This window comes from Stegodyphus dumicola, chromosome 4 (genome assembly GCF_044657685.1).
Source record: "Stegodyphus dumicola isolate Sdum_Otavi_A_Nest chromosome 4, ASM4465768v1".
Lineage (NCBI taxonomy): Eukaryota > Metazoa > Arthropoda > Arachnida > Araneae > Eresidae > Stegodyphus > Stegodyphus dumicola.
Window position 1 is genome coordinate 233,868,060 of NC_140771.1, and position 23,107 is coordinate 233,891,166.

Sequence of the window (23,107 nt, forward strand, 5' to 3'; positions counted from 1 at the left end):
TGCTGTAAAAACAGTATGGCATTTTGGAACTCAGTCTGTTTCTTTATGATGTGTAATAAGCTATTCTTATCTGAAGTACTTTCATGGACCAGACTCGGTTTGCATTCTTAGCCAAATCTTAGCTTAGTTAGTCTCCGCACAGCATTTACGTGATTAAAAGAAAATAGCTTTAAGCTTTAGAAAAATTAAAGCATATTAGGCGAAATCGTTTTGAGTTGCTGGTTTGCCTGAGCAGAAGGCCTTGAGTGCAAAGGGTTAAGATTTTCTGCTGTAAGCTAAAAGAATTTTAATATCTTGTTTTTTTTTTTTTATTGTAATTTACGCATAGAAATAACTTTTATAATTAATATAAATAACAAATTTTAGTCTTGTTTTGTTAAATTTAACTAAGATCATAGATTTTTTTCAGACCTAATTTGCTGGAAATCTCATTAACCTTGATTTTTCTTTACTTAAAATTTTTTCCCACTTCCTTCAGTTTCATTTTATTAAAATTCAATTTTACATGCATTTATTATCTTTAATTATCATGGCCAACAAAATTTCCACTTATGATAAAAAAAATAAAATTTTCAGAAAAATATACCACCATGAAAAGAAAAGATTCAACTTATGAGGACTCTAAAAAAAGGAAATCAGTTTTTTGTTTATTTATAGACATTGAGCCAGATAAGCAATAATACCTGTTCTTCAGAATATCCTAAAATCACAGAATTATCTTCTTCACCATACTTTTTCATATTAAGAATATCACACCAAAATTCTGAAAAACAAAATGTACTATAATAAACATTCTACAGTAAAGACAAATATATTTCATAAAAACATACTTTATTAATTATATGGCTATGTAAAATTTGTTACAATTATTTATGTATGCAAAATATTTTTAAATCCCTGAGTTACCTTTAAGAAGTACAATATTATATTTGAAAAATCTGTTACAAATCTTATTATGCCATATGGAATAGCAACAGCTCACAAAATTGGCCAATTGTCATGCCATATGACTGATAAATGAATAAGTGTGAAGATCTGGTAGTATAATGCAATGTAATATGACATACAAGAAAAGGAAAATGTAATGAATGTTTTTAATGTCAAAAAGAATTTTTCAGTTAAAAATAACTAAATAAAACAAATTTTTACAAAAAACATTACAATCTTACTTTACAAAACCCTAAATTACCTTTAAATACTTTTTTTTTTTTTTTTTTTTTTATTTTAAATTCTAAAATTCTGACACAGGAATACTATAAAATATGAATTTTTTATTACTCATAATGAGTACATCAACAAATTGACTGCAAATGCAAGTGTGGGGAGATTTCTCAATTTTTATAAAATTAATACAGAAACAGAATAAGCAGAAGTGTGCTATATCAAGTAAAATATGCAGATTATAACTTCTGATTGAATTTCAAAAGAAAAAGGTCTATTTTTCAGCAAAAAGTGTTTGACATATATGTAATGATGTAGATGTTGATGGTATGCAGATGCATAAATTTGTAGTTGCAGTCAAATATTAGCTGGCATGACAATTAAAGACATTTTATTTATTCTCGAGGAATACAAAAATAAAATATTCATCACAATGGACACAATCTGCATGCCCATTTTTAATCACATTTTTCATTTGTTCAACTTACGAATATATGATGGATGAAAGATAGGTAATCTGTGACACGTTTTCAGGACAACAAGCAAGAGTAGGAATGCAATGTGTTCAAAATAAAAGTTGGTTTCAAAGCGATTTGAGTTTCATTTCACAGTTTTGCCTTTGGCTAAAATGGTTTCAGTATTGGCTGTTAGAAATTTTGATTCCAAATCTGCAATCATTATTGGCTGAAGCCTTTATTAAAAAGCTTGAGTCATTAACACTATGTAAGAATAATATGACATCCATTAATTTAAAAATGATGCACTTTATTAGAAGCTATTTTTAAGGACAGAAAAGGGAAACTGCCAAATTAAAATGAAAAATTAAGGGTCTATTTCTAATTCAAATTAGATTTTTTTATCTTGCATAATTTAGACATAATTTAGGTAAACTATGTTATGCTACAAAATAAAACATATTCAGCTGTATTTTTTTGAAGAGAGATGACTGAAGTTACATATTAGTTATGGACACTTTCAATATTGGGTTTAAATGGGAGGAAAAAATTCAAAGCACTAATTACTTACAACAGAAAATAATAGGAAATTGCACTAGTTTCTATCAAACAAGAGTGGATTATTTTACTCCATAAACCATACTTAGGTTATGAAACTTAGGATACAGATCTATTCATGGGAAACTCGAGGAAGGAAATTGATCTGGATTTACATTATACATGGAGAAAAACCAAAGCATTTGTTTTGAAAATTGTTGTGATATAATTCCTTTAATTGGAACTGCAGTAAGTTTCTACCTCAATGTTTATGCATTACAAAATACATTTTCCCTGTACTTATCCTGCAATAGTTGCAATGAATCTGTCATATTTCATGTTCCCTCAATAGCCTTTATTTTTGTGACAAAAGTGCATTTACAATGTTATGAAAGTCAAAATCTTAAGCGGTACAGTATTCTAATGAATGTCTAAATCATTAACTAATTAAAAAACAGTAAACATATTCTGTATCTGAAAATGATGGTTCCTCAAACTACAAATCCCTACTTCATAGGCCCACCAGCGGCCGAGCGGTAAAATCGCTGAACACTGGTAGTTCGGTCCGAGGTTCGAATCCCGCGAACGGGCTGGCTGCATGGGCGTTTTCGTGGTTTTCCCCATGTGTAACATGTATACGAGCCAGTTTCCCTTAGAAAGTCCTCCACGAAAGGCATCCCTCCCCTTAGGCAGATAGCCCTAGTGTGCTTTGCCGTATTCTCAATACACCAATACACCCTACTTCATAAATCTGCTACTGGTCACTCCTGTTATTTTATGAGTACCTAATAAATTTCATTAATATTAATTAATACTCCTTATGATACTTATTCTTACTCTTTCAAATACTTTTATCCTGGAAAACAGCTTTACAGTGAAGATTATCTGAATTGCAAATAATAATTTAAATGATAATATTTTTGTATAATCAATTTAATGTTTAATCATTGATGTCATTAATTACTACCATTTGCAATAAAAACTTACTCTAATGGCATTTAATTTCCCTTACATAATTTTCTGAAGTTTTTCAACTGCATACCTTTTCTTAGAAAATAATTGAAAACGCTTTTATTAGGCAAAGGAAAGTTGTAGTATTTATGAATATTTAACTTTCATATTAAGTTTCATATCAAATAAGAATATGAACATGCTTACCTGTTGACTTCTGCAAATTAGAACAAGCAAGAGTAACTTTCTTAACAGGATCTGAAAGGGCAAAATAAATACAATAGAAAATATTTACATATTCACATTTTTAAATTTTTTAGTAAAAATTTTTTATTCAAATGGGTTCCTATTAAAAAAACTTTGATAACAGTATACTTTTTAGATGTTTGCATTATAACAAATTCATAATTAAAACAATAACTACATATAATTTAATATAAAGATACTGATATGCTGAATACCTTTAGCACATACAGTAAATGTGTAATACTCAAACATAAAAGGACTTTAATAAGTTAATATTTCTGATAAGCAGAACTGCATGTTGAATTCTATATTACTCTTTCTTGACAAATCTGATTTTAGATCCCTTGACTCCCCCCCCCATCTTCAGTTTCAGCTGAAAGAAGTTCACTCATATTAATTTTTTAAGATGTTACAGAATTATAAATGAATTTCTTTAAGAATTTTTATTTGTGACTTTGTACTTGTCATTTTCAGAATCTCTCTGCTTTTGACTTCATTTCTTTATGTGAATCTCTTAGTTTGTGACTTAGAAGGAAGGTCTGCCAACCTTGAACTCTCATTCTTTTTTCAATACATATACAGTAAAAGCTTGACAATCCGGGAAGCCCTGGAAATGCCGAATGCTGAATATGTGAAAATTCTGGATAACTGAACAAATATAAAATGCAACTCATGGTAGAAAAGCCAAATAAATTAATTAAAAAACTTTCAGTCTAAAATTATATAAAGAATTTATTTGTCATCAGCTTGAATATCAAATGCCTGCATTTAAATTATGCGAGTTGTCAAACGAAATAGGGCATTCTAGACATAAACACCAAAATAAAACATCATATTGAATTATGAAATTCTGTTTACCTTGAAAATTGGCGATTATCTTGACAAACTTGAGCCAATCATTCCAGCAGAGGATTGAAGGAACAAATCGCTCTTTATTTAGTTAATCAATATACACAAATTATGAACATGACTTATGAAAAATTCAAATCGCTTTTCATAATTTTCACAAGTCGCACTTTTCTTGATGCCAGGATTCTGTTAATTTTGTAATTTTGTAATGTCGCGAATTTTAATTATTAATATATGTTTTAAGTTATCATTATTCTAGTTTATTTTTATTTGTATTCATGTATATTTTAATCTGGAAAAAAAAAAGTATTTTTAAATTGTTAAAGCCTTATTTAACTGGTAGTTCTTGAAAGCGTAGTGTAACAACAACAGGAAACAGTTGCAAGAGCCATCTGGTTTATTGGTTTATGGCCTTTTTACTAACAGTGGAGGCAGTAGGGTGTTGTGTTGTCGCCTTTTCCTAATGGTGTGTGAAACGAAAATTGTCTCACCTTCGCTTTGTTAAAGTTGCAGTTTTGCTTACTTCAAGACAATGGGGGTTGAACTAAGCTTAGGTAATTGGATTCTCGTAAAGCTTAGTTCTGCTTGTTAGTTGAGGGGTCCATTTTTTTTCTCACATTGTGTGTACAGATGTTTTTTGGACCGCATTGTCAGATTTTCTGGTGTTTGATTTGTAATGGGTGTGTCATTTTCTCCGTTTAGAAAAAATAATTCCAGCATTGGTGTGATTTTAATTTTATGATTTTTCAAACCCTATGAACTCACAAGGCCTATGAACTCACCGAGATTTCCTGGATGCTTGTACCAGGCTAGAGTTCATTATTCCTGATTCTGATTTTCAAGCTAAGAGTAAGAGGAGAAAGAGTGGGGGATTGACCCTTACGGGTCTTGCTATTGTGTCGGATTGGGAGACAGATTTGAGTTGCGAAGATGTAAGGCAGTAAAAGACAAAGTTTGGTGCACCTCGGTCTGAGGCGAGGTTTCTCGTAGCCTTCCCGCTGATGAGAATTTGTTCGAATGGAGAAAGAGCTCTACGAAAAATGTGATTTCACCGTTTCATCGTGTTTTTTGAGATCCTTGAATTGTCATGTTAGAGGCTTTCCAGTTAGAATTGTTCGTCATAGAAAGCTAAGAAGCTAGTGCCGAAAGTGTTCTACGCAAAATTTAGTTTTGCCACTTCGTGTATTTTGGAGAACTTGAATAGTCATGTTTAAGACATTCCAGTTGATGAAATTTGTCATGAGATACAGATTAATTCCAGAAAAAGGTATCATGCTGCCCTTGTTCCTGAGATCAATGGACGCTTCCTAAAGTGTTTTGACAGAAAAAATATTTCACACTAAAGATCTTTCCGTTCAGAAATTGTCTCTCACTTAATGGACATATTTAAAGCAGTTCCTGAATCAATGGATGCTTCTGAAGTGTTTTGAAAAAAAAAAAAAAAAAAAAAAAAAAAAAAAAAAAAAAAAAAATAAGTGTATTGGACACTAAAGATCCTTCAACCCAGAAAAACTGTCTTCCATCTGTGAGTGATTTTTAAATTTGTCTACCTCTCTATCTTTTCAAATTACTTAAATGAAAATCATTTATTTTATATATGTAAACTAGTAAATGATTAGAATATTTTGAATAATGACCAATTAATTTAAAGACTGTAAATGAAGGTTTAAAGATTTGTTTTACGAGCTTAATTAGTGAGCTATTGAATGTTTGAATAATGACCAATTAATTTAAAGTCTGTACATGAAGGTTTAAAGATTTGTTTTACCAGCTTAATTAGTGAGCTATTGAATGTTTGAATAACGACCAATTAACTTTAAGTCTGTAGATGAAGGTTTAAAGATTTGTTTTACCAGCTTAATTAGTGAGCTATTGAATGTTTGAATAACGACCAATTAACTTTAAGTCTGTAGATGAAGGTTTAAAGATTTGTTTTACCAGCTTAATTAGTGAGCTACTGAATGTCAAAAAAATAGTAAACTTACCAAATTAATATGAGTATGTTAATCTTGGAATGAGATATGTGTTATTTTTCATCTTAAGGTATATTAATTTTTGTAAGCTGTAATTGCATGTGACATTATGTGTTACTTTTCATAGTAAAATATGTGGTAGGATTACTGATCAGTTATCCATTATATAGTAATATAATGATAGCCAAGAAATTAATAAATGTGTTTGATATATATTTTATGTTTCATTTGTTTAATTTAGTGTACAATTTACTGTGGTCTGTCATGTCCCTCCATTTGTTTGAGCTGGGAGGCTTTTAAGAAACATGGAGTTTTATTGAATTTGGATTATTGATTTTTCCTTTGCATAGGGTACTCACAACGTGAACCTAAAAATTAAACTGTACTACCACTATACGAATGTTTATAAGAATGTCGATATGATATATGAATGTTTTGAATTACTTGATTTTTTAATTAGTTTTGTCCGACACCATGTGTTAAGATGAGTCAAAGTCTAAAAAGAAATTAAAACACCTAATTTTCAGATATTTAACAATACAAATTTTTGATATTCAACAATTTGAAATAATGTACTGCATGCTGTTTTGTTAAAGTGAAGTCCTAAATTTTAATATGGGTTTAATTCCAGGTGAACAGGGTGGCTGTATAAGCTTTTCATGGTTTTCTCCATGTGTAAAGCGTATATTGACCAGTTTCCCTCAGAAAGTCCATCACGAAGGTATCCCTACCCTTAGGCAGATAGCCCTAGTGTGTTTTGCCATAATAAACTAAACCAACCAAAGTCAAATTATAATCATTTTTCACCTTCAAAATGTGATAAAAAGCAGTTATCTTTCACTGTTTTTTACAAAATTAAGCCAACTTATTGAGAATTAATCAGGTTTACATAAAGCCAAAGCATTACATCATTATCGATTTTTGTTGTTGTTGCTGTTATCTTGTCCATGTATTTCATGGAAGAAGTTATCAGAGCCTCAAGTAGGTTGGACTTCGACTGGATTTTGAAGGACAGCACTCCCCTCCTGAGACAGCGCTCCTCTCCCACCCCTCTTCCCTATCACTAAGCTATGCAACAGGACTTTCAGCTTGCCACATATTTAGTGTGCCCCCATGCTGCAGAAACGCTACACATTTATAAACATCCATGCCTTCTCCAGGATTCAAAACTGGGATCTTCGATACTGCAGTAGGCTCCCTTAAATATTATACCGACCAGGCAGCATGCTTATTAATGAATGGTTCTAAATCGCACTATTTGGCAACAGTTTTTCTTTAAATCGAACATGACGTTTTTTTTAGTCCTGTCCATGCTTTATAATATAATAGTTACAAATACCTTCCTTTCTTAATTTTACATTAAAAAAATTTTTATAATTAAAAAATATTCCAATTAGTTGAATGGCAAATACTTGGACTTTTACTGTATATGAAACTACTTATCAAAAAATATATAACTATAAAATAAATCAGCTGCTAATATTCTACAGTAAATTTTGAAAAGATGTCAATATAGGATTTTTGATGAATATAAATACCAATAGTAAACTTTCTGATGAAATTTCGAGAAATCTGAAAAATACACCCACATCACCTAGCATAGTTAGATTTGTGTATTAAGTAAGATTTCATATTTTAAATTTCTGATTCATACTGATTTAATAGTCAAATCATTTTATCATGTATTTCAAACACTGCTGTATTACCAAATCTCAATATTTTTTACAATGTTTAGCTGCTTATCTATAGTTAATTAGGAAGTAATTTTTTTGCTAATATGCATTTTTAGATGAGTAGATTCCTATATATTTTTTTCGCAAAAATTGAAAATTCAACGTTGGTAGATATTTTTTGTTAGTATGTTTATTTCTTCCTTCTCAAAACTGGCATATAAGACAAATAATCCATACTGTATCTTATGAAATATACAAAAAATATATAGCCTCTTCATTTCTGAATCACAGATAAATAAGAAAAGTAATTTTTTTCCATATAGTTACTTATTTTATAAAATTTCTCACCTTCCTGTCTTCTTCCCAATATAAACTAAAACACTGATTTCTCACAGATCCTTGTAGATAGGTTGCTATTTATATACAGTGATTATGGGGCTCATAACCCCTTTGCCAACAAATTACACAGATTTGCTATATACTGTTTGGTATGGTTTAAGCTAACTTCAATGTAATAACTTTTGCATAATTTTTTAATTTAATCTCCACCCTTCCCCCCATATGATTCGAGTTAGAATCCTTGGGCTCTTCAAGGGCACTTAAATTCTAAATATCACTGAATTCATAGACTCCAACTTACAGCAAAACTTGTCAACAGTCAATAAATGAATGACATGTTTACAATTTTTAAAATGTAAATGTAAGGCACAATTTAATTAGCCAGTCTATATTTAAAATTCATAAATATAAAAAACTGAATAATTTAAAATATTTCTTGTAATTATATGTGTATTCAAATGAAAATTTTCATTTCATTACTAAAGCAGAAATATCACTAAATCTAATACATTACGGAAGAAAATATTTTAAATCATAAATGATACACATCAAAATCCACAAACTACATACACATATCTTTACGAGGTTTCGGGGTTTTGATTTCTACAGGAAATAAAAGAAAATAAAATTACAGATAGATAAAAAACATGCATATAATCAACCATCAAAAATGCTCATAATTTATCTATAAATTATGAATGCAAATATTTATAGGTAGTATGCTTAAATTCTGAATTATCTTTTCTTTTTTTTTATTCATGTTTTCCTACAATATAGTTTTTCATTTGCTGCATGTCTATTTTGTCAATGAGAACTGCTCAGACAGCTTTTGTACCTAAATTCAGCCAAATTTCAGTTTGATTCTTTTTTATCATAGAAAAAAAAGTTTCACCAGCTGGATTTGAATGGTGTACTGTTGCAAGCATCATAATAGGTAGTACTTTGCATTTAATGCACCCATTCACTTCTTTTAATTTTGCAATTTTTCCTCATGCTCACCCATCTACCATTTGTATTTGGACACCCATACAAATGCTGATACATGCGGTTCTGATATACATCATGCTCTCCACCATTAAATATTGTGTAGGAAAAATATTGGTAATAATGCCATGCAAGATGCCATGAAGTGCAGAGTTACCTGATTTTGAGAAAGGTGCAATTGTCAGGTATCACAAAAATGGCTGATCCTTAAGGAGCTGAATTACCCAATTTATTTCTAGTGAGCTGAATTAACTAAATTCGGCAGTAACCTATGGTGATTCAAAACTGGAAGGTGAGTGGTGATTATCAGAATGTGCTTAGACAGCAGACCCATGAAACTGGAAAATAGGGAGCGATGGGTAACATCCAGAGAAATTTAGAATTACACCCAATCAATGGCCCACATACTCCAGGAAGCACAGCACATTAACAGTGGACCATTGATCAGTGGAAAGGAGTTCTCTGGAGCAATGAATCAAGATTCACCCTCTACCATTCAGATGCAGGATCTGGGTCTGGTGTCTGCCTGGAGAATGCCTCCTGCTAGAATGCATTCTGTCTGCAGTAAAGTCTGGCAGAGGTGGAATTATGATCTGGGGGTGTTTCTCCTGCTATGGACTTAACCATTGGTCCAAATTCATGGAAAACTGAACACCCTGCCTACTGCCCTATTTTGGATGACAGTGTGCTTCCTCTGTTGTTCCAGGTTTACTGGTTAGACCCATGTTACTTTCAGGATGACATCATCAGCTGTCATGTTGTGAGGTCCACCATGGATTAGTACGATAACAAAGGGGTTAACTGAATGCACTGATCTGCCAAAGCATAAACCTGAACACTATTGAGAACCTTTAGGACAAATTGGATCCCTGAATTAAGGGGTGCAACAACCGTTCAATATCAGCGAAGTGAATTCTCCAAGCCAAATGGAAGAAAATTCCAACAGCCACCATACAAGGACTTGTAGAAAGCATGCCGCAGAGGGTTGAGGCTGTAATTGCCACTCATTGAGCCTATACCAACTATTGAATTTGAATAAATTTTGTTCTTTTTCTAATTCTTTTTTATCACAGATGTCCAAATACTTACTGGTAGATAGTACATTTCAATATGCAAATCTGCAACTTTTTTCAAAGTATCTACTAGATACACAGAAAACTCAAATTTTATTAGATCTATAAGATGTTTAACTTTTATGTTTAAGGGGCCTATGAAATACATTAACTTTTATGCCTGAAATGCTTTTTTTGGAGTGGGCTGAAATGTTATATAATTTTAAAAGTAGGTTTTTGATATTCAAGTTGGTAACAAAAAAATATGACTGTTTTTCATAATTTTAGATCAGAAATATTTTTTACTCTTTTCTAACCTTGAATTACAATTTTTATACACTGAACCACCCAGAATTTTTGCATATTTCTGAATCTGCCATTTCCCAAACTTTCCAGTTAGTTGAGCTTTTACTGTATCTTTTTACAACACTTCTATTTTTAAAGCAATTACTTTTTTAGTAAATTCATTGTAGCTGAATGGATAACCTCAGATGATTACAGCTGGTTGATGCATTTTAATAAATGATGCTTACACCTTTAAATATTCCCATCATATTACTAAATAGTCTGAAGAAAATTATAAATAGTTTTTCCTATCTAAAACTTTGCTCATACAATATTAATTTAAAGAATTAAAATTGTCTTCTCTGGCATTATTTGTGCGTTCTAAAATAGAAATCATTGAAGTAATTATTACTTTTTTTTACTATAATATACCATAATAACATAGTACATTTTGTTATCATTGTATCAAATTCACAACTCTCTAAATTAAAAAAAACTGAATTTTTCAAATTGTTTTAATTGCCAAACAGCACTGTATTGCCAAATATCATTATTTTTTAAAATTTTACTGTTTATCTATAGCAGGGTTTCTTAAACTTTTTTCAGTCGCGACCTCTTTTTATCACTGAGATTTTTTCGCGACCCCCAGCACATATTTAAAAAAATTTTGTTGCACCCTATAAGATTGCACAAATCCAACACACGCATGGGTGAAACTGTCAATTTTTTCACTTGTAATATACTGCTGCAGTTTTAGGTCATTAATTTACAATTTTAAGACATAGAACAATAGCAGTTTTAGGTAATTAACTTTAATTTATAATTTTAAGACATAGAACAATGTGAAAATTTTAAATAAGTAACAGATGAAATGACAGCGTCATATGCAAAGCAAGGAAAATGAGTGTTTATATTATATATTATAAAAAGGATGTGTCAAAACGTTTTCGTTTTTTTGGGGGGGGTCTGTATTGTCTTATCTTTATCTATTTTCAGATACATTGCGTAAAAATTTTTGGTAATTGTTAAATTATTATAATAAGTTAAACAAATATCCAAACTGCTAAAATTTTTGGTGACAGTTTAAGAAACCCTGATCTAAAGTGTATTAGCAGCTTTTTTTTTTTTTTTTATTTCTATCAGCACTTACAGAAAAAGATGTATTGTACACTCATTTTACAACATCATGACAGTACTTTCTGCAAGTGTTTTCACAACTGTAGCACTTTTGGTGTGCTCCCAGTTAAATTTTTTGCTATGGCAAAATCTGAAAACAACAAATTAAAATATTGTTTCAAATAGTCTAAAACCAAAATTGGAAAGCTGTGCTCAATTTAAAATTGAACAAAATAGAACCCGTCTTTTATAACATTACTTTCATCATCTTTTATGAAGAAATTTGATATTTCATTCAATTTTTTTGCACTCATTTCTTTATGCTTTTGAGAAAATATATGCAGCTTTATCACCATGCACAATTCAAAATTTGTTGTAAAGAGCACAATGTGAATGATTTATAGAAATTTTAGATGCTTTAATGCATAGAATTCTGTAGCATATAAGCCTTTAAATTTCTGGCTTGATAATTTTAGCCTCTTATTTTGAAGGGGCAAAATTTACAAAACATTTCCTATTTAATCATAACTCACCAGAAGCTTATGTTTTCTCGCCATAATCTAAATGAATGAAACCGAATGACTTGCAGGGCAAATAAGAACTTTATTTACTATGCAAGTCATTCAGCTTCGCTCATTAGATTTGCCACAAAATGTTTGAATGGAAAGATTAATAATGGCAGTCAGTTTAGAGATCTAAGACCAGCTAGTCTTCAAAACTAGCAGGACACTCAACTTAACATGTGATACATGATGTCCCAAACATTTTGACAATCAATAGATGAATACATTGATTCCCTTTTGCATACCATTTCCCTTATGCTATTTCTGTAATATCCATAATTTTTTCCCCACATTTACTATAGCTCACAGTTTTTAAAGAATTTCTTAATTAGGAGTTGGAGTCTCTGCAAACGCGAGTTCTTGATCCACACAGAAATTTTCTCTGTATGATTAAACTATTCAAAAATCTTTTTTCTTACACCGAGACATCATCAGTCTTTTTTTCTTACACCGAGACTTCATTAATGTAATTATTCACATTTTTAGAATATGGAAAGACAGAAAAAATAATTGAATGAATGAATTTACTAAAATAATTAATACTCTAAAGCGATTTTTCAGGTAATGTTTACCTGAATCATCCAGTTGAACTTCATCAACTATAAAATATCTATATCCACCTGGTGCTTCCACAAATTTCAAATCATTTTCTTCCTTTACAGGCCAATCATGCTTTTTAGCTTTATCAATAATACTATCTGACTTCAGTGTAATTCCCTGCAGTATTCAAAATGTTTTGAGGAATCATAAAGCATATACTGTTAAATATGCAAATACATATAGTTGATGCCATGCAAGAAAACAAGAAAAAATGTTCACAAATCAAAATTACAATTTTATGGGATTTTAAAAAGATATTAAAGACTACTTTATCATCAGTTTCTCATTTCCTTACAAAATTAGTAGATGCTTTAAAGCAGGGGTTCCCAAATGTATGCCCATGTTTAATGTGTGCCCGCTGCTGTGCGATCACAATAAAAATGTTTTAGTTTTCAATAAAATTCTATGTGAAAGTTTTTTCATTTTTAATGAAATAGAATTTGTGTCCAATAAAGATACCAGCAAAAAGCGACAGATTTCTAGTTTTTTTATATGCATGTATTATTAACTCTATCCAACTATAAATTCACCTTAAAAAAGTAAATGGTACCCACCATCCAACAGATATTCTAGAATGTGTCCTTAGGGACAAAAAGCTTGGGAACCCTGCTCTAAAGTCTGTGATATGGCCAGAAATAGCTATAAAAAGTAAACTACTTTTAACTGCTTCAACCAAGTAAAATTATAAAGTTGACATGCAATGATATACTATGACATATAGTACTATCAAATTAACTTTTAGAACCTCTTCAGGATATTCAGTTGCTATGTGCATCAAACCCTTTTGTTAATGAGGCATTCACATCATTTTAAACTACTGATTATAAAATCTACAGCCTCGTTCTCTTCGGTACACCTCATTATTAAGAGGATTTTATAATTTGTATCTTTTATACACTATTTACAGTAAACAATATTTATAAAAAATATTTTTTATATATATTATGAAAGCATATTAACTAATATCAGGTTTTAACGGAAGTTTCCCGCCACCACAAATATCGTCTGCGCAGACAGTTTGTATTGGCATGTTTAATCACAGTTTGTTAAAAGATTTTTAGCATCTGAAAGAAAGAGACTTGTTTTAGAAGACTCTTTTGTGAAATTTATAAAAAAAAATACAGTTATCATTAAGTGCAATATGTCTGAAATGGAGCTATCATGAAACCAAAAGGAACATCATTTACTTCCCATTTTGTTGCAAAACGTCAGCTACAGAATGTCACCAAATCAGGTACATAGCTTTAGATACTGATGTTGTATCACATGACATTGTAAAGGTTTGGTACCGAAAGTTTAAAAATAAGGACTATGACATTTAAGAAGCAAAGTGAAGATGTCTGAAATGGAACTATCATGAAACCAAAAGGAACATCATTTACTTCCCGTTTTGTTGCAAAACATTAGCTATAGAATGTCACCAAATCAGGTATATAGCTTTAGATACTGATGTTGTATCACATGACATTGTGAAGGTTTGGTACCGAAAGTTTAAAAATAAGGACTATGTCATTTAAGAAGCAAAGTGCTCTGGCTTACCTACTGATGTTGATGAGGGTCGCCTACGACAACTTGTGGATGAAGATCAGTATGCAAGCACACGAGAGCTTGCTAAGGAGATAGGCATTAGTGTCATGCCCATTAGTCACACTATGTATCGCATAAACTTGACGTACAAGTTTAATTGCTGAGTGCCCCATGAGCTAACTCAAGCAGATAAGGACAGACATCTTCAGGCCTGCTTGAATATCAACACAAGAGCAAAATTCTGGACTGGATCATCACTTCTGACGAAAAGTGGATTTACTTTAACAACACAGTCCAAAAAGGGGGTTGGTCTGCACCTATTAAGCCCATCAGCAAAATTGCAAAGCACAATTTCGCTAATAAAAAGATCATGCTTTGTATTTGGTAAGATTATCTGAAAAAAGGTAAAACTTTCAACAGTAAGATGCTAGTCCCTGTTCCGAGTTCCGGCACAAAAAAGTAATGTTCCATCAAGATAACGAAAGACCCATATGTGTCTGCATTTACCAGCTGGACTATGTACAGATTTGAATGGGATCTTTTGCCACACAAACCACATAGCTTCGGACATTGCTCCTTTGAAATTCTATCTTTTTCACACCTGCAGCTACATCTTGCTGGCATTATCTTCCATACTGCACAAGACGTTCGAAATAAGGTTGTTCCGTTTTTGAACTTGCATCCATCAAGTCTCTGTGCCGAAGGCTTTGAAAAGTACCAAAACATTGGCAGAATCGTAGATTTCATAGAAAATTGTAGATTTAGGCGGTGATTACTACTCACACTAAAGGTACTGCTTTCATTTATTTTTTTTCTTTTATTAAGAACGTTTTTTGGCGGAATACTTTCGTTACAACCAGATAAACAAGTTCTTAGCAACTTATTGGTAAGATCTGATACAATGCATTTGTACACAAAAAAATTAACATCACAAATAAATTATTTCCTTAGACAAATAAAAAAGGCTTGCAAAAACTGGATACATTATGACACAAAAATATAAGAATATTACTTACCATAAAATCATTCCCTAATTTATAAGATTTAATACCATAATTATAGGTCAATTCGGCAACAAAATGGTTATCTTCTGGTCCATATCCAATCATAGTTTTACTCCATTTACCATCATATGGTCTGAAAAAATTTTATGAAAAGTCTAAAATATAAATGACACATCTATTTTCACTCTGAAGTATTTATTAAATAATTTTACATAATTTTTATTAAATCAGTTTATCAATTTCATATTTTATACTTCTGACATTAACAAATTACTCATGTATTAAATAAAATGATACACTAAAATACACAAATGTAAAAAAAAAAAAAAAAAAAAAAAAAAAGAGTTAAGGAAGTGAGAATTTTTGAAGAAGGAACATCCTGCTTAATCAATGAAATAAAATTTATTTATTCACAAAAGTGCTTTATAGGCATTATCAAAATGCTTTACATACATTACTAGAGCAAGTTTTAAACAAAAAAGAAATCATATTATCATAAAATAATAGATACAGATGAATTTTAAATCACGAACGTCTCACATCATGAAAAAAATATTTGAAGAAAAACATCTAAGATGATGAACAATGTATCAAGTTACAAACATTTAAGTTGCACACAAGGTACTTTGAGGTAACTTATGCTACAGAATTAAAACTCTGAAACATGATTTTAATATTTTCCATTGTCTTAAATCTTGTCAAGCCTAGAAGTGACTTACAAAATCATGAACTCAGCCTACAGGAAGTTATGACCAGACTAGGTTGCAGTCTTACAGCACTTTGTCATTAACCTTTTCCTGTGGGCTAGAAAAACAGTTGTGTACCTTCACTGAAGGCTCTTGGCTCAGCGGTTATGGAAATGGGGGAATATTATCGAATCGAGTCTTGAGGACAAGGTGATTAGTGCTCTTTTGTAGGGCAGGCAGGGAAACGGTCAGGATTTCCTTTCAATCCAATTTCAATGCTCTAGGCGTGATGAATGCGGGATGAACTCTAATCGCTTTCACACTGCAAGTAGTTGAATGCAGTTTTCCCAAGGGAGAAAAAAAGTATTACTTTATCATCAGATGAAATGTATGCTACAAACAATTTTGTTCCAGAAAGTGTTCCATTTTATGATTAAAATAGTTTTTTAAACTTGCACATAAATTATGTACTAAAAAATAAGAGAAGCAATCAGAGTTAAATACATTCACTTGCCATCGTAACGAAAATTCAGCGAGTTAAAATATTCAAACATTTCCTGCAAACAATATATACATTCTCATTTTTAATAGTATTATTATTCTGATGTTGAAAAGCAAATTAAATAGAGATTATTTACTACAAAGAAACTAAAAACTTTACTAAAAAGCATTTCCGGATTCCAAAATGAGTGTTATCTCTGGTAATATTCATTTCTGGAGCAATAGAAATTGGTCACTGCGTTTGTACTGCACTAAAAACTTACAATGCATGAGTCAAGAAATTTTTTATTTATTTTTCTTCCATGTGGTGTTAAAAATATCGGTCCCAGAGTTGATCTGCCATTACATCAGGCATATAAAATGTTTAATTCTTTTAAACCGCTTCATAGTTTTTGGTTCAAGAAAGAAATGTAGATGCAAACCTTGGAGCTTTAGAAAAAATCCTTGTTGAGTTTTAATGTATTCAGTAACAAAAATTTAGTTTTATCACTTAGCAATATAAGATATTTTGTTGATAGATATTAATTTGTATGATAGTTGTTAGATGATTTATACTGCTACACCATTTTTTCTTTGAATGCAAAATTGCATATACAGGAACGCATTGATATTCAGAAAGTAACATCTTTGTCGAGTAGCGAAATATTTCTTCAGTTTTTTATGATCTACATATTCAGAATGCTAAAATTGACTTAGATATCAAACTGTATGTGAAATTTTCAGATCTCAAGCTATTGCTTTCTTTGGGAGTAATGAAGCTGGGAATGAACATTCAATTGAGATTAAATTCAGGGAACTAAAAAGTGGTACACATCTGAATTTCTGTATACATGCTTAGTATTCCAATGTCTTATTTGATTCCCTCCAAAACACAATTCTCATGTAAAATTAATTTCTTTCTGAACACTTCTAGCAACTGAGTGGTAAAGGCTGCTGAATGCTGTTAGTTCGACGTCAGGCGATCGAGCTGGCCGCATGGTCGGCTTTTGTTGTTCCCCCCATGTGAAACGTGAATACGAGCCAATTTCCTCAGATCTCCCCGAAGGCATCTTTTCTTTAGGTAGGCAGCCTTCGTGTGTTTTTCCATATTGAATTAACATTAGTGGTATCTAATTTCTGAATGAATTGATATAGATATGGCATTAGAAATGCAAACATATAACAACGGATAAATTAATAAATTTTGAAAATTTTTTAAATTTTGAATTAGAAAATGTTCCATAATAATTGCTTTAAAAATTTGTATTTCATTCGTCGCACAATTAAAATTCATTTTGTCAGCAAAATTATTCATAAAAGGAAGAGTTTCTAAACATAGTTATAAAACGCTCATAAGTTTAGCTTTATTATTTCGAATATAATTTTATTTTTGTCAGATGAAAGAAAGTGTTATCTACTTAAGCGAAAGGGGCTATTGTGGAGCGCCTTCAAAGGAAATCGGCTGATATTCCCTTTATATATGTGAGAGAACAAGAAATGTTCATGCAGTCAATCCGTTCATCAGAATTTGAATCCAGGTTAAATAATCAGAGTTAAAGAAATATTATCCACTTGGCCACTAGTTATCATTTAGACCATAACAAACCAAAATTTCACTCAAGTAAGCAGTAGTTGTGGAATGTATGTCATTTACAAATAACATTAAAATTAATTTTTATCACCTGAAACATTTATAATTTTTTACACTGCCTTCAGATGCACATTAAAAATTGGAATAAAATGATAAAAACACTTATGAAAAGAATGAAACAAAGGCAATTTCAAATTCGAATTGAAACCAAATTAAAAAGAATATAATCAGAAATAACTGAAAAAATTATGCATTTTAAAATACATTCAAGCTTTTAAAATAATTTGCGAAGAATTTTAGCAGCCGAACTTCCAAAAATAAAATTTCTTTTATATTTGACTTCCAAGCCGTATTTGCACAAGAAAAAACCTGAAAACGCAAATGCGTGTGAATTGAAGTAACAAATTATTCTTTTTATTTTCTCCTCTCAACAAAATATTTCCTAGAAGATACCAAATTTGCCAACAAGACAGGTAAATTCAAAACACCGACAATTTTCCCCAATCCATTAGCAGAATCCCACAAAAGAACGCACTCTGCGGGGTGTCATAAAACAGTCATCAAGCCTCAAGCGCTAGAATTCCTACCCCTGCCACCAACAACAAAGTGTCCCGTGCTCCCCAGTTGCTAGTTGCTGTATACTTAATTTGGGACACATATGTTCCAGCCCTTGGGAAAAGGTTAAGGACAAATTTTATTATACGCCATATTATGGGTCCAGAGGAGTTACTAGAAGACCATAAAAATGAGTTCAACAACTTAAGAAATAAGAATAAAAGGCGATTGTGAAGGAAATGTCTTCAGTGGAAGAAGAAGGGAGAAAATGATGATCCTAGTTGCTAGACATGTGAAGTTTTTATAAAGGTAACAAGATGCAATTTTCATTTATAATACAACCCTGATAAAGCAATAGCTATAACAAAGCATTTTCAATGACAATGCCATGTCTCATTTTAGAAACATTTTAAAACACAGAACTCAACACAAATTTTTAGTGAAACTGAGACCCGACATGCCACATACAGAATAGAGTCGCACTAAGAGACAAAAGATGAAAGAAGATACCCCTGACGTTTTTATGGAAAAAGACTCCTCATACAAAAAATAATATCTGTTTCTCTTCTCTTTCTCTTTCCATACATACTGTTCATTGCCCTCCATACAGGACAGTAAAATTAAATTTTTCTTGATTTTATCTGTTTAATATTGCATCTGCATATTAAAGATAATAAAATAAGGTAAACATAAGATATAAAAATATGAATATACACACTCTCATACATACATTTAATTTTTTTATTATTAATTATTGTAAGGTAATGCAAAATTCTGTTTTTCTAAATTTATAAGACCTAACTTGAGTTACAAGTTATTCATCTTAATTTGAATTTTAATTCTGTATATTTATTTTTTTCAAGTTCTTTATAGTATATAAGGAATTTTACAACCATAAAAGTAAATTGAAACTTTGATATTTTTATACAATGCTACAAGCCTGTTGCCTTGTATAAGGAATAGAAGTTTTTACATCACTTGCAGTTAACCCTTTGTTGCATCATGTCCTTTCTAGTAGACAAAAGTTTAAATTTGTTTATTCTTCTGTAAATGCCTTAACAGATTCCATTCCTGTGCTTATTCATTCTATATTATTAGAACTTTCAACTGTCGATCATAGATGGCTGTATAACATCACTAAGTAAAGCATTGCTATTTGGAAAATGGCTGCTACTTCTGTTTCCAAGTTAGTACAATTTCTTATAGTAAACATTATATAATATTGCTTACATTTTCTTATACTGCCATTTTTTTTTTTTTCATAATTAGTAATTTTAGACATTTTATTTTAAATGTCAGTTTGAGAAAATTGTGGAGTGGGTAGATAAAGATCTACTGAAAAGAGTGAATTGAAACCCAAATGTACTGCTTATCAAGCCAAAACACCACTGAAAATGTTTATGTTTGGCAAGGAATTTCTAGAACATTTGACATTTGAATCCAATAGGTACAGGTTACAAAATCGTAGCAAAATTAATTAATCACAGTCGATGAAATAAAGGTATTTGGGGGGGGGTCTGTATGTACATGTCAGTTGTAGATTTACCATTTAGAAGATGGCAATGATCACTGAAAACAAGGCAGGAAATGATTTCAAATACAATGACCGTAAATAGTTGGGAAGAGATTTGTATGCATGTACATATATGCATGCTGTCCACTGTAGTGAACAAACTGTAGCAATTATTTAAAATGAAATTTGAATATTTTTTTTAAATTATTATTACTAAAATTATTTTAAGTAGAAAAAATACAAACATTTTCGTTTAACTTCTCTAGATTATTTGTATGCAACAAAGGGTTAAGTATCCCACAGCCATCGGTAGGTAGTTACGCTATTCACTTGTAGCAGACAAGCCCATTTTTCATCAAAGTTTATTTTACAATTATACTGTATTGTATTTTGTTCCTTTTTATGTAACGAACATTGCTCTACAATAAACAATTCTGTTAACAGAATTTCAAGATTATGTACTAAAAATATTTTGATTTATATCAATTACCATAAAAATACACTGTCACACTCAAGTGTGACATTATAAGAGCTGTGCACCTTTTCAATTGTTTCATTTTACCAAAAAAGAATTAGATGCCAAATTTAGAACATTTTTATATTATTTGGAAAAAATGCTTCAAGAACTTTACAAACACATATTTTTAAAGACTCTTAAATTGAGCTCTAAATTTAATTTAAAGATTATATTATATTTTGTTTAATCTTTCTAAATTAATTTTATGTGTTTTTTATATACAGTCAAAAGTCTTTAATCCGGACTCGTCGGGACTTCGGCGATTCCGGATTATAGATCATCAGTTTAAATCTGGTAAGATGGCATGCAGAAATTATAAAATTAAAAATATAAAACCGTAATTTATAAAATAATGAGCAATTATGATCTAAAGGGTATCAAAATTTACAAAAAAAGAAGCTTAATATTTATTTGTTTACTTTATTAAACATTTCTTTCAACGCGCGCATGCGTAAAGCATATCTTACGCATAGCCGAAATTAGAAAATTGCAACCAGAAAACTATTTGATTTGTATTCGTGATATTTATAATGACGAGGAATTTGATTTAAATCATATCAATGACGGAGTACATCGAGATTAAATACTACATTCAGTAAGGAATTATAAGCCGAATAAAATAAAAACATCTTCCCTGAAGATAACGATAGTGCTGACAGATCAACTTCCAGTTCATTGCGCGCCTCGACGTCCCCCTCCCCCCGCGCAGTGCAGCATTAAATTGATAAACAGATTTCGGAACAGTTAGATAAACAAAGGATATGGCTTTATCCATTTTTTGTTTGATGGATATCGAAACATACTTTCGTTCGGATTATGGGTGTCCGAATTAACGACTTTTGACTGTATTCAGATATGAGAAAGTTCATGAATCAATGACAGGGCCTAGTGAAACCTATATGTTATGTCCCTGAAGCAATTCATTTGCTTTCTAATTGGAGTTGCATATATTTACACAAAATTTCTCTCCCTTTGCTAATGCTCTAATGCTTTTCCTTCAAAAGGCTTTTTTTATTGCCTCTTAAAGAGGGAAATATGTATGATATAAAAATATAATGGAATATTAATAACAAATTACTAACTAAATTGACAATAGCCCTTTAAATTCCTAATTCCAATTTAAATACACCCCCCTTCATTTTGCATGACTTATCTGTACTCCTTTGCAAAGTAAAAATTCTTACCCAATCGCTGTCCAGAACTCAAAGAAATTTCCGAGCTATAAACGATAATAAGCCTCTAGCACTCATTTCAAGTTGAAAAAATATATTAATATTAAATAATTAATAAAAATATATTAATAGGCTGAGAGTACATGAATTACACATTAACAGGTTAGATTGCTAGTATATGTGTAAAAGGTATGCCCCTCCCCAAATGTATAATGGGAGAGAGACCTAGGTTTTATATAGAATTTAAATACTGATTTAAAATTTATGCTAATCTTATTTATCTTTTTATTCCTAGCCTTATTTGATATAATTGTGAGTTCTGACTTTGGGTGAACTCCTGCATATAGCCCAGTTGAAGGAAATATCATGTATACACATATATAGTACACTGATGATGATACTGCACACATTTAATCTTGTCCAATATATTTTTGCATGGAAGAATATTTACACTACTACAAGGAAAATTAGATGAAACATTGCTGGTAAGTACAAATACATTCAAATAAATTTCCTCAATATACAGGGCCGGATTTAGACTTGATAAGGTCCTACGCTATTTGAGATATGGGGCCCTTTATTAAGTCTGCTATGCTATATTTTAATACTATATTCATACTATATTTTAATTTTTGTGGGGGCCCCAAGCTATAGCTTGTAAAGCTTATACGTAAATCCTGCACTGTCAATATATAATAATGGCATTAGAATTTATTCAAAATTCTTTGAAAATGGTTTGAAGTAGTTTAATATTTATACACATAAATCTTAATTTTCTATATTTATAATCAAATAAATTCTCCCTAATTAAACAATAAAAAATACTTTGAATAGTTTCATAAACATAAAAGTGCACATTTATTAAAAATATTCATATTTAATTTTTTATGAAGTTGCTAATATGATAATTATCTTGGAATTGTTATTTTAAATTTTGGAAAGGCTGATAAGTATTCTAACATATGGAAGTAAATTTTGATATTCCATACCCTAAAAACTTTGAAATTATTATACATAGCATAAAATCTTTACCCATTACAACTTGCTTTACAGCCTTCCTCAAACTCTTCATGTCTTAAGACCTGAGAGAAAAAGAGAAGGGAACATTATTATTCAAAAAAGATATGTAATCAAATATATTCAATATTTCTCAGCTGTTGCTCACATTTAAAAGAAAACTCACACATTTCTTATATTTCCCTTTCTAGTTTTCTTGAAATTAATCACAATTTTAAACTTTGGGTCTGCAAAAACTATCCAAAAAGCTTCTTCCGAAAG

The 23,107-nt window shown here is 30.7% G+C and overlaps 1 protein-coding gene across 4 annotated transcripts in view; it reads right to left on the reverse strand.

Annotated features, from left to right (window-relative positions):
- Positions 1 to 23,107, reverse strand: part of LOC118184922 (glyoxalase domain-containing protein 4) — a 57,102-nt gene that overhangs the window by 17,089 nt on the left and 16,906 nt on the right. For 3 of the 4 annotated variants that reach the window (XM_035354666.2, XM_035354680.2, XM_035354671.2), the window contains exons 2-6: positions 22,862 to 22,911; positions 15,328 to 15,448; positions 12,757 to 12,901; positions 3,312 to 3,362; positions 684 to 763 (exon numbers count right to left, since the gene is read on the reverse strand). In XM_035354666.2, coding sequence (XP_035210557.1) covers positions 684 to 763; positions 3,312 to 3,362; positions 12,757 to 12,901; positions 15,328 to 15,448; positions 22,862 to 22,911 — 447 coding nt within the window. The remainder of the gene's footprint in view (positions 1 to 683; positions 764 to 3,311; positions 3,363 to 12,756; positions 12,902 to 15,327; positions 15,449 to 22,861; positions 22,912 to 23,107) is intronic. The other variant, XM_035354686.2, reaches the window with a different exon arrangement.